Raw genomic sequence first — 13,594 nt, 5'->3', positions numbered from 1 at the left:
AACTGAAGGAAAAACCTTTCCGCCTTCCTTTTGCCCGTAAGATAGTCTTCCAGTTTTCTACCCAGGCCTTTTCCTAAGCATTGAGGAGGTGCCCAGAAAAATACCAGATGGATATACAAAAACATACTGTCACCAAAATTTTCCTAACAAGTAAGGCAGCTGCGGAAAGTCGGCCAGCATCAGGTCCCCTAGGGACCTGCAGCCTGGGGCTTGGTGGGGCCTGAAGAGGGGAAGAGCCAAGACCTGGAACTCGAGGTTTCCCGGGCCTCGGCCCTGAGTGGGCGATTTTCTTAAAAACTCGGGAGCGTTCTTCTCTCTTTAAATCCAGGCAACAAGGCAGGCATGTGGGTATCAGCCAATAACCTTAAAAGATGCGAACGTGTCAAAGGAGACACGGTTTATGTTCTAAAATAGCCACAGTATCTATCAGTGACATGGTTTACAGGAGAAACAGAAGGCAGGGCAAAGAGTAGGGATGTCTCTAACGTGGTAATTAAGGCCGTGTTTTGGACCCACATTCGACCGAGCCCTGGAGAGTACGAAGAACAATGTCTGCAGCGTTCCTGGTTCACAGGGGACTCGCTTCTTTGCCTTCTCCGGCGCCCCGGCCCCAGCAAGCTGCGCTCTCCGCCGGCCCGCCCCCACGCAGCCTTGCCCCGGGAGGATGGGGCGTTCGGGCGCCGCCAGGGCGGCAGAGAGCCCGGCGTGCGTCCCGAGCGCCAGGGCTCCCCGCAGCCCGGGGTCGAGGCTGGCCGTGAACTCAACGGTGCACCGAGTGCGCTCCCAGCCACCATCCGCCGCCGAGCGGCCGGGGCGCGCCGTCTGCAGCCGGCTGGACTGTGCGCGCGCGCCTGCAGGGTGTGTGCGCGCGCGCCCGTGTCGTGTGTACTCACAAAGGTGTGTTTGCTAAATCCACTACCCGGGTGTGCCTTCCACCTCGAGCCGGAGCACGCCCGGGCCTGGAGCGGGGTCCCGGTAAAGAGGCCGCGGAGCCGGCATCCCCGCCCGCGGGGCTGAAGGCGCGCGAGGGCGGGGCGGCTGCGGCCAGCTCGAGACACGCGTCGCACAGCTGCGGGACAGGTTCCGAGCGCTCTGCGCGTTTTCGGACACTTTGGCAAGCTTGGAAGCCGAGACTGAGCGGAAGCTGAGACTCGCTCGGGGTTGAGCGTGCTGCAGACAGGAGAAGCAGCGGAACTGGTGCTCTTCTCCGCCTTGGTCTGCAAAAGTGAAATGGAAAACAGCCGACTACCGCAGCCTCCTCCCTCTTCTCCGGCGCCGCAGCCCGGGCTGGGGGTGGGGGGAGTTCCTCTGGGCTGACTGGAGGGGAAGCAGGCGGCCTCAGCCGCACCTCCTCCGCCTTCCTCACCACCCCAGTCCCCCGGGTTCCACGCCGCATTTCTTTGTTTTGAAAGCACCTCCTCCGCCCAGAGGCTTTTCCCCCGGCGGGCTGGCTCTGGCGGGGTGGGGGTGGGGCCTCGACTCAGGGTCCCGCCCCCCAGTTACCCGGACCCCTCTCCCGTGCTCACCTCCCATCTACTCTTCCCTCCCCGCAGCGACCCACGAGGCGCGTCCTCACTTGCGGGACATCAAAGGTAAGCAGGGAATTGGAGGGGGAAGTTGAGCAGGCAGGGGGCGCAGAGACCCATGCACCCTAGACCATGCCGGGCGGCCCGCCCCCTCCCACGGGAACCCCGCCTGAGCCCCGCCCCCCGCGTCACAGCAGCCTGACATTCTCACAACCCATCGGGCACCCAACCCCACCGCCCCCGCTACCCCCGTGTCCGCGGAGTGCTCTATTTATGTTTCAGCCCAGCGATTTGCATAGGCCCCGCCCTTGGCCCTAGGTCCCCCTATCGGTGCCCCGCCTCGGCCGCGACGTCACGGCGAAGGCCCCACCTCTTGTGCCCGTACAAGGAGCGGCGGGCCCTAGATGGCAGCGTGGCGTCGCGGCGGCGTGTGCGTGTCGCGCTTCCTTGTGCCGTTTATAGGGTCCCGGCACTTCCGCTGTCGGGTTAGAAGCGGCGCGGTCATGGCGGAGCGCGGACAGCAGCCTCCTCCGGCGAAACGGCTCTGCTGCCGGCCGGGCGGCGGCGGCGGCGGCGGCGGGGCCAGCAGCGGCGGCGGAGGAGCGGGTGGCGGTTATAGCTCTGCCTGTCGGCCGGGCCCGCGGGCGGGCGGCGCGGCGGCAGCGGCGTGCGGAGGCGGCGCAGCGCTGGGGCTGCTGCCGCCGGGCAAGACCCAGAGCCCCGAGTCGCTGCTGGACATCGCGGCGCGCAAGGTGGCTGAGAAGTGGCCGTTCCAGCGCGTGGAGGAGCGCTTCGAGCGCATCCCGGAGCCGGTGCAGCGCCGCATCGTCTACTGGTCCTTCCCCCGCAGCGAGCGGGAGATCTGCATGTACTCGTCCTTCAACACCGGCGGCGGCGCCGCGGGCGGCCCCGGCGACGACAGCGGCGGCCCCGGCGGCGCGGGCGGCGGCGCGGGCGGCGCGGGCGGCGGCGGCTCCTCGTCCTCGCCGGCCGCCACCTCGGCCGCCGCCGCCGCTGCCGCCGCCGCCGCTGCCGCCGCCTCCGGGGCCGGGGCCCCGTCGGTGGGGGCCGCCGGGCCGGCGGACGGCGGCGACGAGACACGGCTGCCCTTCCGCCGGGGCATCGCGCTGCTGGAGAGCGGCTGCGTAGACAACGTCCTGCAAGTCGGTGAGTCACGGGGCAGTCGCGGGGTCGTCTGTCTGTCCGTCAGTCCCTCGGGTGGGGGGAGCCCGCCCCCTCCCCTCTGGGCAGCCCCTCAGCGCAGCGCGCGCCCGCACCCCGCCCGATGCCCTCACTGGCCGGGACAGTCGTCCTGAGCGAAGCGCCCATTTCCTCTCCGCCCCTCCCCGCCCCCTGTCTCCCCGGACGGGCCAGCGCGAGTGGGAAATGAATCAGCAGGACGCGCCCCTCCGCGGGGTCCGCCGGGTGGGTGTCGGGTGCCCCCGGCCCGCTCCGTTCCCCACCCTTCTCCCGGGGAGCACGTCCTGGAGAGCTGCTGACACGTTTTGGGGGGTGAATGTGGACAAAGGCGCGGGCGGCCGGCCGGGCTCCGGCGGAGGGTGTCTGTGGTGGGGCCGTGCGGGGCGGGGGAGGGGGCGCGGGCCGCACAGACAATGCCGGCCGGGGCCGAGCCGGCGGCCGGGCCGCGCTCTGCGCTATGCCTCGTCTCTCCCCTTGTCTGTCACTCGCCGGTCTTTCTCCTCTGCACCCCCCTCCCCGCCCCCTCCATTTGAGGGGAGGGAAATACATTTTAATGCCACTCGGCGGCCGCTCCTCTCAGGGCTTCGACGGGCTGGCGGCCGCGGCGTGCCGGGGGGCGGGGGAGTCGCTGCGGCGTCTGGGCTGGCCAGGGCGAGCTCCGCCGGCCGCCCCGGGATTTAAATGTCCTTCCCTCCGCGCCTCTCCGTCTCGGGGTGCGCGGGCGTCAGGCTGGACCCCTTTCCTGAGGGACCTCCCCTCCCGAGGACGCCCGCGAATCAAAGGGGGCGAGCCGGGCCCGTGGCAGCTGGCTGTCCCCCTTACCGGGGGACCGCGGCGTCCCCGGGGCTCCCGCCGGCGGAGTTCGGTTTGCACCGGGGAGGGGGCCGGGGATCGGGCTCGTGCGAGCCGCGGGGAGCTGCGACAGGCTGGGCGCTCGCGGCCGGCGGCGGCCGGAGCGCGAGGCGGAGGGGCTTCGCGTCAGCTCCCGCGTCCCTCCCGGCGCGACCGCCTGGCAGTCGGGCACGACCCCGCACTTTGTTCTCGTTTTCAGGTTTATTTGTGCCCCTTTCAGTTTTCTGTCACCCTCCGAAAAGGAGAAACCAAACAAAAGAGTCTCTTTATTTCTTTTCAGGGCTTGTAAAGTAGAAGATATTTGACAAAGGCGAGAGAAGGACTTAAAGCTGCACAGCCCTTCTTTCTCTGACAGACCATGAGAGTTTTCTCAAATACCGAGTTTTAAAAGCTTTCTCTGTGCTCCCCTCACCCCCCACCCTCCAATGTGTCTTTCTGGTCAGATATTTTTTTTCCCCCCAGCTGTAGTGCTGGGGATGTTTGAGCTAGACGGAAAAGAACAATGCTGTAGTGAAACTCGCCTTTCCTCGTATTTTTCTCTTGATTGCAAAACGGGCGTATTTTTCTACCCCCCTCTTATAGTGCTGTCTATTTAAATTGTGGTGGTGAACGCGGTTCCTAATGAATGGGGAGAGATTTGGCAGCATCACTGTCTCTGATTTTTAATTTAATCTTCTCTCTCCGTAGTCAGTTCCTTTTATCCTTCTCTTTGGGAGTCGGGTAGGGGTCTGGGTGGGGCCCCAAGAGAGAATTAAGATTTGTTTTAATCCTGTCTGGTTAATTTGAATTCTAATGCAATCTGGGAACGTGATTTTTCTGCATGGTCATTTATTTCTAAAGGCCGTCCCCAGTGTTGCCTTTTCTAGGTTAGACACCCTTTCCTTATGTCTGGAGTGGGGTTTAACTTCTGAGGCTATCCATCTATCCTTTAAAAAAAAATCTAATTAACATTCTTTCAAGTTATACCCCTCCTCCCCTTGTTTCCTGCCTGGTTGAAATGGATTGAAGCACATCCATGGTATCTCAGTATAACAAACTAGTTTGTGAGTTTTTATGGCTTGGCTGGCAATGCTGAGTTTTTTTTTTTCCCCCTTCTGTGCTTGACTCTGCTTGCAAGCAATGAGGAATGACAGGAGAGCGCACAGGGAGGGTTTCTTGGCTGATTGCATTTAAGCCAGGAATTCACTGTGAAAATAAAGCCAAGGGACGATAAATAAAAGATGCAATCTTCTCTAGGAGACAGACACACAGCGTGGGCCTTGCCTGCTTTCATTGGTGAAGAGGCCTGGGTGAGTTGTAAAAGAAAATAGTAACTTTCTGAATAGTCCCCAGAGGGGAAGGAGGCCACTGAATGGAGTTGGCAGTGGTTGATGTGAAGCAGGATGATGCTTCTCATATAGCTTGAAGAGTTGACCACCCCTTTGGAAACACTTACATGCGTGCTAAACAAGTGCTGTACAAATGGTGGGAAAAATTCTTTTTTCCCCTCTGTGTTCTGCCAATTTCCTTAACTTCCAAGTTGTATTACTTGTTGTGCCAGTCGGTGTAGAGATGGAAGGCTGTTAAATGCCTGGCAGCTGGCACTGTGAGATAGAAAACTTATGACCAGGATTTTATTTTTTTTCCCTTGATGGAGAACAGAGAGAGTGGCTAGATTAACCATCTAATTTAGCTCTAAGTGGTGGTTTGCATTGGAACTAACATGAAGCTTATTTTATAATTTTGTGATTTGAGATAGAAGTCTTTTTTGCTTTATAACCTGAAATGGAAAAGAACAAAATATGTGTTGATAGCATCATAAGCAGTTTTCTGGTATTGCAAAATTACAAGTTTGTTTGTACAGGAAATATCCATTGACTTTTGTAGAGATGACTAAATTATAACTACAAGACAGACAGTCTAGTTGCTGGACTTTATTTTGCACTTACAGTGTTGAAGATTACTTAAGAATTGAGGGGCAGAGAACTGGGACTTCCCAGTATTTAAACATACTTTCTTGGTTATTTTTCAGCCCCTAGATTTTAAGAAGTTTAAAGGAAAAAAATTAAATATTTGAGTAGTAGTTGTAAGCAGTATTTAATTGGTGCAGAGCTGTTCATCAGTTGATTATGGGAAGTTTTAGAGAAAGCATTGTTGGCTTATTATTGTTAACTAACAATATATTGGAAGGGAGCTAATGCTGAAGGTGCTTGAATGTAAATATAATTGACAGTACTTGAGTAATGATTTATAGGTCACATACGAATTTTCCACAAAAATTTCGGCCTGAAAAGTGAGTAAGTGTTAGTCGCTCAGTCATGCCCGACTCTTTGCGACCCCATGGACTGCAGCCTACCAGGCTCGTCTGCCATGAGATTTTCCGGGCAAGGGTACTAGAGTGGGTTGCCATTTGCTTCTCCAGGGGATCTTCCTAACCCAAGGATTGAACCCAAGTCTCCTGCATTGCAGGCAGATTCTTTATCGACTGAGCTACAAGGGAAGCGTGGAAAAGAGCATCCCTAATGGGGTCTGAAACTTGAAATGTAAAGGAAAAGACAGATACAAGTTACTTGATTTAAAAAAATCTCAAAGTTTCTGTAGGATTGAAAACATAAGGGACCAAGTTAAGCAACTAACTGGTGTAGTTGTTTGCAACATGTTTGACCAAAGGCTAGCAGATAATTCCTGAAATTTGGGGAAAAAGATGAAGAACTTGGTAGGAAAAATAGACATTTCACAAAGAAATGCAAATTATTAATAAATGTATTCATCTTCAAGAGACAAAAATGGAAAGCTGTTTTCATCTACCACACTGACTCACGGGTAGATATTACCCAGAATTGAGTGAGGAGTTGGGAGAATGGGATGCTGCCTCCCCGGATGCTGGGCGCAGTCTTTTTGTGTCATTTCTAGGAATTTATTCAATAGATTTATTAATATCAGTGCGCAGAGATGTTCAGTTCGGTGGGTGATGCTCCTTGTAGTATGGTTTGTAACTGAAAAGCTGGACTCAATCTAAATTTCTATCAGAGGGGAACTAAGAAGTACTCACTGGAATACTATGCAACCATGAAAAAACAAAGTAAATTTTTATATGCTGACATGTAAGGGTGACCACCATGTTTCTTTTGAAAGCAGATCAACTGTTCATATAGTACACTGCAGTATCTGTTGAAAGCAAAGACAGGCTCGCGTATTGGTGTTATAAAGATGTCTGGAAAGGCTATACAAGCAACCATTGAATAGTGATTATCTTTGGAGAAGGGGGCACAGTTTTGGGGAGAATTTTACTTTTCATTGTATTAACTTATGATTGGATTTTTCTTAAAATTAGAAGCATATATTTTTGTAATCTTAGAAAAATTATCCTTGTGTTTTTAATGAATGCATATTTTTTGTTTTGGAGTATGTGTTTGTGTGTGTGTGTCTCCTTTCTGAAGACCTTGTGTATACTTAGTTTTCTTTTTTTGTTTTGAAACACCATTTCCTTATTTGTGATTGAACAATCATTTAAAAGCAAGGAATGTCTAAACAAAACTAGAAACTAGTCTTTTGTAGAAGGAGGGAGCTGAGTTTTAAAAGGAGGTTTTTTTTTTTTGCTGGTTGCTTTTGGGAGAAAAGTTATGTTAACAATGGTAAGCATTCTCATGGTCTTTTCAGATTTGTTATTTAAATTTCATGATTTAGGGAGTAGTAAGGCAGTAAAAGGGGATCAGTATTAGATACTAGATTTAGGATGGTTAAAATTTTAATCAGCTGACTTACTTGAGGCTAATTAGTTGGCCTTTGAGTATTTTGATTTTCTTTACAGACCAGAGATTATTGTATAAAGATGCGATTTTGAATGCACTTTCAGAGATAGATATTTTGTTTATTGATGATGGTATAGCTTATTGAATGTATTCCCAAGTTTAAAGTAATGATATAGAACAAATTTGAATCAGAGCCTATACTTGTTAAGTCTTTTGGTTAATGAAGAATTACACAAAAGAAAATTTGAAACTAATGCATATATGTATTTTTCTTTTATTGTCTTCCTCTCTGAGTTGTTTCATTTGCTTATAATTGATTTTTCGAAAGTATTTGAGCATCGCATGTGCTCAGCATTGGTCTGAGGGAGTTTCAGTTTTCAATTTTAAGTGAAGAAAGCTTTGAATTTTTGTAATACTTAGTTTTCTGATGGTTAGTACTGGTCCAATGAAGAAATCTGAAGTGTTCATTTGGGAGACAGACTACTTTTCATAGCCAGAAAATTTCAATAGTACTGGAAGGTGGGAACTGCAGATTTGAGTTAAGTAAATACTTCTACTCTTACTGCAGTCTTTAATTTCTTGCCATCTCCCATCTCCCCATTCTGAGTACACCCTGGAATTGAGGAATAGACCATCTCTTATTTTATTTCAACTGTGCATTGAGTTTCATCCTTTCTTCAGATGTGAAACTTGGATACCTTTCCTTTTAAAAACATCAGGATTTTTTGAGCAGACGAAGTCAGTATTGTCTTTAAGTATGTCCTGGCCAGTTGTTAAGATGTTTATCCGTTTTCCTTTATCATTGGCTTCTTTTCACAATGGGTAGTCAATAACTATCAATTCAAACTTTAAATGTTTCATCTGGAAAAATAACAAGCTAGCATGTCTTCTCTACTCAAAATCATATTAAGGGTTTACTTAAGAATGCATGATTTCAACTAGTAATATCTTTAGTGAACAGGATGGCAGTGAGGGAATGATGCTTTTTTTAAAGAAAGTTGTCCCTTTTAAAAATTATACGAATGGGTCTGTACTAATTCCAGATACTGATGTGTTTTATATTTTTGTGTTAGAAAATCAGTTTTCTTCAGTGATGGAAAGTGAATTTGGTACCTTTATTTTAAGAAACTTACCTATGTGTATGATAAAACAAACTCATGTTGTGTTAGAAATTTTTATAGGGGCAATCATTAAACTTGATCTGCTGTTGACCTTCAACTGTTATATATTTAAGAGAACAAATATCCTACAAAAGAAGTCAGATTATAGGTAAGTATAAACTTCTATGAACAAAGCAGATTATAGGAAACTATTTTTTAAATGGTAGTAAATTACATAGAGCCCATAAAAGCATTTTTAGTTACCTTTCAAATTACTATCACATAGTTTGAAGAATGGTGATTTTTCCCAACAAAAACCTAATTTAATTTTCTTGGTTTATTAATTTTTGATATATGTAAATATTTGAACATTACTGTAAACTAGAAAACATGAGCTGTTTCTTGCTTTAAGTGAGTGGAAAGACTCATCTCTTGCCGAGAAATCAGTATCGAATGATAATTTGGAGAAATATGTTACATAGTTTAGTCCCATAAGAAGAGACTCTTGTTTCTCAATCCTAGCCAGAGTCTCAAAAATAAAGTGTATTAGTTAGATTTGCTTGGAAAGATCTGAGTATCTTTCCACTTTTCTGCTTTCAGTGCCAGGTATTCTGCTGAGAATATGCTTTGTACATAGTTTTCAGTTCTTTAAAAATAGGATGCTTCCTTAATTTTTTTGATCTAGAAAAGGAGGCCAAAACAAGCTTTGGAGAGAATGCAGTGCAAAATCTGCTTTTCATTTTGAACTTAAATGTTGACTTTCAGCTGATAGTAAGTAAACTCTGTTGCTAAGGGTATGCTAACTGAATTCTTAAGTGATAACTAGTTTTCTGTCAGCATATATTACAAGTATTTATTTTGTTATTGTTCAGCTGCTAAGTCGTGTCTGACTCTTTGCAATAAATAAATATATTTATGTGTTTATAGCTAATTTGATGTTCCCAAGTGAGCGAAAAGACAAATGAAAAGTAGGTGTCGTTTGAGTATCGTTACCCTAAGCATATTTCAGTGACCCCTGTGTACAGGTGCATTCTTCTGTTTCTTCTTAAATATACGAACAGGTGAGATGTTGTTTTTATACAAAACTGTTGTGCGATAGTTATTATATACCTGTAGAGCTCTGGAGGGGAGAAGGAAATGGCAACCCAGTGCAGTGTTCTTGCTGGGAGAATCCCAGGGACGGGGGAGCCTGGTGGGCTGCCGTCTATGGGGTCGCACAGAGTTGGACACAACTGAAGCGACTTAGAAGCAGCAGCAGCAGCAGCAGCAGAGCTCTGGAGATTTGTAAAGATCAGTTCCAGCCTCTCCTGTTTTGCTGATGAGAAAACCATGGCACAGACACGTTGAGTAATTTGTCCTGATAGGTATAGTAAATTGCAAAGTTAAACGTGGAATCTCTGTTTTTCTACTCACAGACTGCCTCAGTTTGCTGGGAACATTTGGTAAATTTCAGAAAATCTCCAAAATCAGGACAAGCATATCTTGAATGTAAATTGTCTTAGATGTTAGAGAGATTATTTGGTTAACATTTCATCTAGTGTTATAAAAGTATTTTTTTTTCTAGATAGCATTTTAGTTTCAGACCAGATTCTGATGGCTTCAATTAAGCAGTGATTCTAGCCTTCTAGTGCATGCTAGTGTAAAACATTTGTAGACACTTGGACATCGTAGAGATGTTCTGTGATGAGATTAAAGTTCAGAAAAAGTTGGTTATTATGATTGCTGACTGTATGAAACTCTATTACAGTTGGTGTGATCTACATCATTGTATGCATACCTCCTTGTAATACAGAATTTACTGAGAGTTGAAAATACACAGAACAGTAGAAGTCAGTACCTTGTAGGAAATTCGTTTGCTCTGAACTTAATGTGCTTATGAAAACAGACTTTGTGTTTGGCCTGTTTCTGTGCATTTTTCAGTGTCTCTGTCAGTGGCGCCCCGCCCTCAGCATCAGTAAACAGCACTGTATCCATCACCCCTAGATGCACTTCTTTCATGTAATTGATGCGGCCTCAAAACTTTATCAACATCTCTCTTAAAGACCTTGTGTGATTTGGGGCTTTTCTTTATTTAACTGCACATAGTTTATGTTGAGCCTCTGAATATTCCTGTAACATTTACTAATAGTAATAATAATAATAGCAGTCACTTTCAGCACATTTAACCATGTGCCAGTTACTGCTCCAAGTTACTGCTCCAAGTACATTATATTTCTTAACAGCCCTGTGGAGTTAGGTGCTTTTATTATCCTCATTTTACAGATGAGAAAACTGAAGCACAGGAAAAAAGCGCAAGTGACTTTTGCCCAAGGTCACACAGGCTGGTAAATTATGGAGCCAGACACAGCCTCTCTGGCTGGTACTCTTACTCTCTGAGTAATTTCACTCACGATGCATCATCATTAACTATTCTAGAAAGTTCATCTTTATGTTTATAATAATCTCTTGCTACTTTCTAGAGTGATTTTTCACAGTAGCCAGAATTTTAAATTGTGATCAGAGCTATGATTTTTAACATGTATTTTTAAAATGTGATTTTAAGATTTGAAAAACTGCATTTTAAAAAGGCCTTTTGTGAGTTAATTTTAGCTTTGGAAGATGGTTGTGTGGGGTGGTTTTGACTGTCACTCACCAGACACTTCTCTAACTTTTGAAAAAGGAATATCTTCCGTGTTAGATCTAATTGCAATATATATGCCACATATATATGTATCTTTTATAATTTTTTGAATGTTATGATTAAAACTTATACTATTTCTTATGCTAATAAAAAGATTTAATTTTCTTTGAAAATTGAAAGGATGTTAATTGGAAGGATGCAGGATAACCTGTCAGTACATTTAAACTCTTACTAACTGAAAAAGCTGATCAAATAAATTGGAAGCTCATTTAGTGAATTAATGTCCTTAAAATTCAAGTGACTCACTACCTGGTCCTACCGTATTTAACAGTCTGTCTGTTAAAGCATTTTTCATTGTTAGTTGATGTCAGATCTCTAATGTTAGAAGGTATTATACAGAAACTGTGCATAAGAAGATAGTATGTTGAATGAATCCACAGAAACAAGATTTAAGTTCTTTTAATTACATTAATACAATTTAGAATGCTATATGGGCCACCTTATAGCTGTTAAATATTTGCTGACTGTGATTAGCATTTTTATAAATGAATAGGTATTTTATTATATCAGTGTAAAGGGCAAAGCGTGGAGCCTCTTCTGGTGTCGCTATTGATTGGTAAAGGCTAGCAGAAGTTGACAGCTTCTTATTAACTTATTTCTACAAAGAAGATGGTCATGGTTTTTCTAAATAAAATAAATACCTAAAATGCAAATATCATAAATTTGTAGTCAGATGTATGTGAGAGAGGACTTTTTTTTTTTAAGAAGTTTACCTTATTTCTTTATGGCTTTATTTTTTAATTTAAATTTTTTATTTCTTGGATCATGCAGTGAGATTGAACCCAGGCCCTCAGCAGTGAAATTGCTGAGTCCCAACCACCAGATTTCGAGAGAAGTCCTAGACTTTGTTTTTTTTTTTAAAGCATTCTTCAAGCTTCCTTTAACATTTAGGATTTTGAACTGTAGATACCATATTCTCATTCTTTCTTCCTTCTTCCCCATGATTATCACCTGTGTAGTTTTTGTCTTATCTTTTCTATGGACCATGGTAAAAAGCTGAGGACTGAAATGACCAATGGCTGCTTTGTGATGATGAGGTGAGACTTGAGGGTAGGAGATGGGGGAACCTCTGCACTCAGCCTGCCTCAGAGTTCCAGTTTCTTTCTTCATTTTGCTCCTTACCTGTTGCCAGTCCTCATTCTCTTCCTTTGCTGGGCGTGGGAAATGGAGTCGGGGAGTGAGGAACAGGAGAGCGTGGTAGGGAAAAAGACAAGAAATCCAAAGAGGTGGGACATACCAACCGAGAGAGTGTATTCCATTCCTTTCTTTGCCAGCCGTTGTCCTCTCCCCTTCAACCTCCCTTGATTTAGGGAAATAAAAGTTGAGGTCACAAAGACCTATGTGTTCCAGCTGCTTGGCTGCTATTTTTAGCCTGACCCTACATCAGGCTGGCACTGGGCCATGGTGGCATAGGGCCAGCAGATTGTGAGACTGCTTAACAAACCTCAGAAACTTAGCTTTTCAGTTATCAAACTGAACCAATTTTCGTATCTGTCCTGTGCTATGATATTCTACTTACCTCTACTTTTTTGAAATGGGACATGCATGTTTTTTAAGATTGATTTTGGATAGTAGTCGATACTACTATGATAATTACTTTAGATAGGAGAAAGATTTAAGGATTGCCTTATCAGGTCAGACTTCTGTCTTGTCCAATAATTACGGTTTTGTGGTGTCACCAAAGGGTATGAAATTAGCCTAATTTAAAATGCCTTGGGCATCTTTAAAATTGCCATTCCTGTTAAAGTTGTAGAGTCTGAATTGGTTTATATAATTATAGATGTCATCAGACACTTAAAAAAAAAACACATGTACTGTTTTTTTCTACAGTTGTCAGTGTTCTCTGCTGACACAGTTGTGTGTGTTTAGGTTTGGTTAATGCTGTAAGAACATGTGTAGCAAATAAAAAAGCTTACTATTTATTCTAGTAGGAAGTGTAGGTGGGTTTTGATTGAAATGCCAGTGTCTGGGTCTAGATTCTATATACCCTAGAGCCAGTATCATGTGGATTATATTTGCAAAGTGAGTTTTAACTTTTGTATGTTAATGTGAATTTAAAATTTATTTGATTATCACTTGTACTCAAAATGAAAAATACGTTGTATTTGTTCTTGTATAATTTTGGAAAGAAGTGAAAAGAATACCACAGTGTGAACCTGTATCTTTGGAGGGGACTTTGGTGGGAAGAAGAGTATATTCTTTCCATAGTGGTACGTAGAAAACTTGAGGTTATGTTAGGGCTGATTTTCAGTGTACTGTGGACTGCACTGAATATGAGTACAAATAGGGTGATGATTACTCACTCATTCAATGACTCCTGGTATAATGTACTTAGATTTGTTGGATGGCAGGATAACATTTAGTGCATTGATCTGATGCCCTTCTTAAGGTAACAAAATAATTCACCAAAATAGCTAGAAATAGAATCAAATGGATATTTTCTTCACTTTGTCTTTAAGGTAGTTTATTGGATGAATTTTGCTGAATTCACTGTTTTGAAATAAA

At 45.6% G+C, this 13,594-nt stretch overlaps 1 protein-coding gene across 1 annotated transcript in view; it reads left to right on the top strand.

The window, feature by feature from the left end:
* Window positions 1-2,020: 2,020 nt before the first annotated feature.
* The window catches only part of ZSWIM6 (zinc finger SWIM-type containing 6), a 211,749-nt gene continuing 200,175 nt past the window's right edge, over window positions 2,021-13,594 (top strand). The window contains exon 1 of the mRNA XM_070774642.1: window positions 2,021-2,693. Coding sequence (XP_070630743.1) covers window positions 2,030-2,693 — 664 coding nt within the window. The 5' untranslated portion in view covers window positions 2,021-2,029. The remainder of the gene's footprint in view (window positions 2,694-13,594) is intronic.

This window comes from Bos indicus, chromosome 20 (genome assembly GCF_029378745.1).
Source record: "Bos indicus isolate NIAB-ARS_2022 breed Sahiwal x Tharparkar chromosome 20, NIAB-ARS_B.indTharparkar_mat_pri_1.0, whole genome shotgun sequence".
In the NCBI taxonomy this organism is placed as follows: Eukaryota; Metazoa; Chordata; class Mammalia; order Artiodactyla; family Bovidae; genus Bos; species Bos indicus.
Note: the sequence above shows the minus strand (reverse complement) of the source record. Positions and strands in the feature narration are given on the sequence as shown.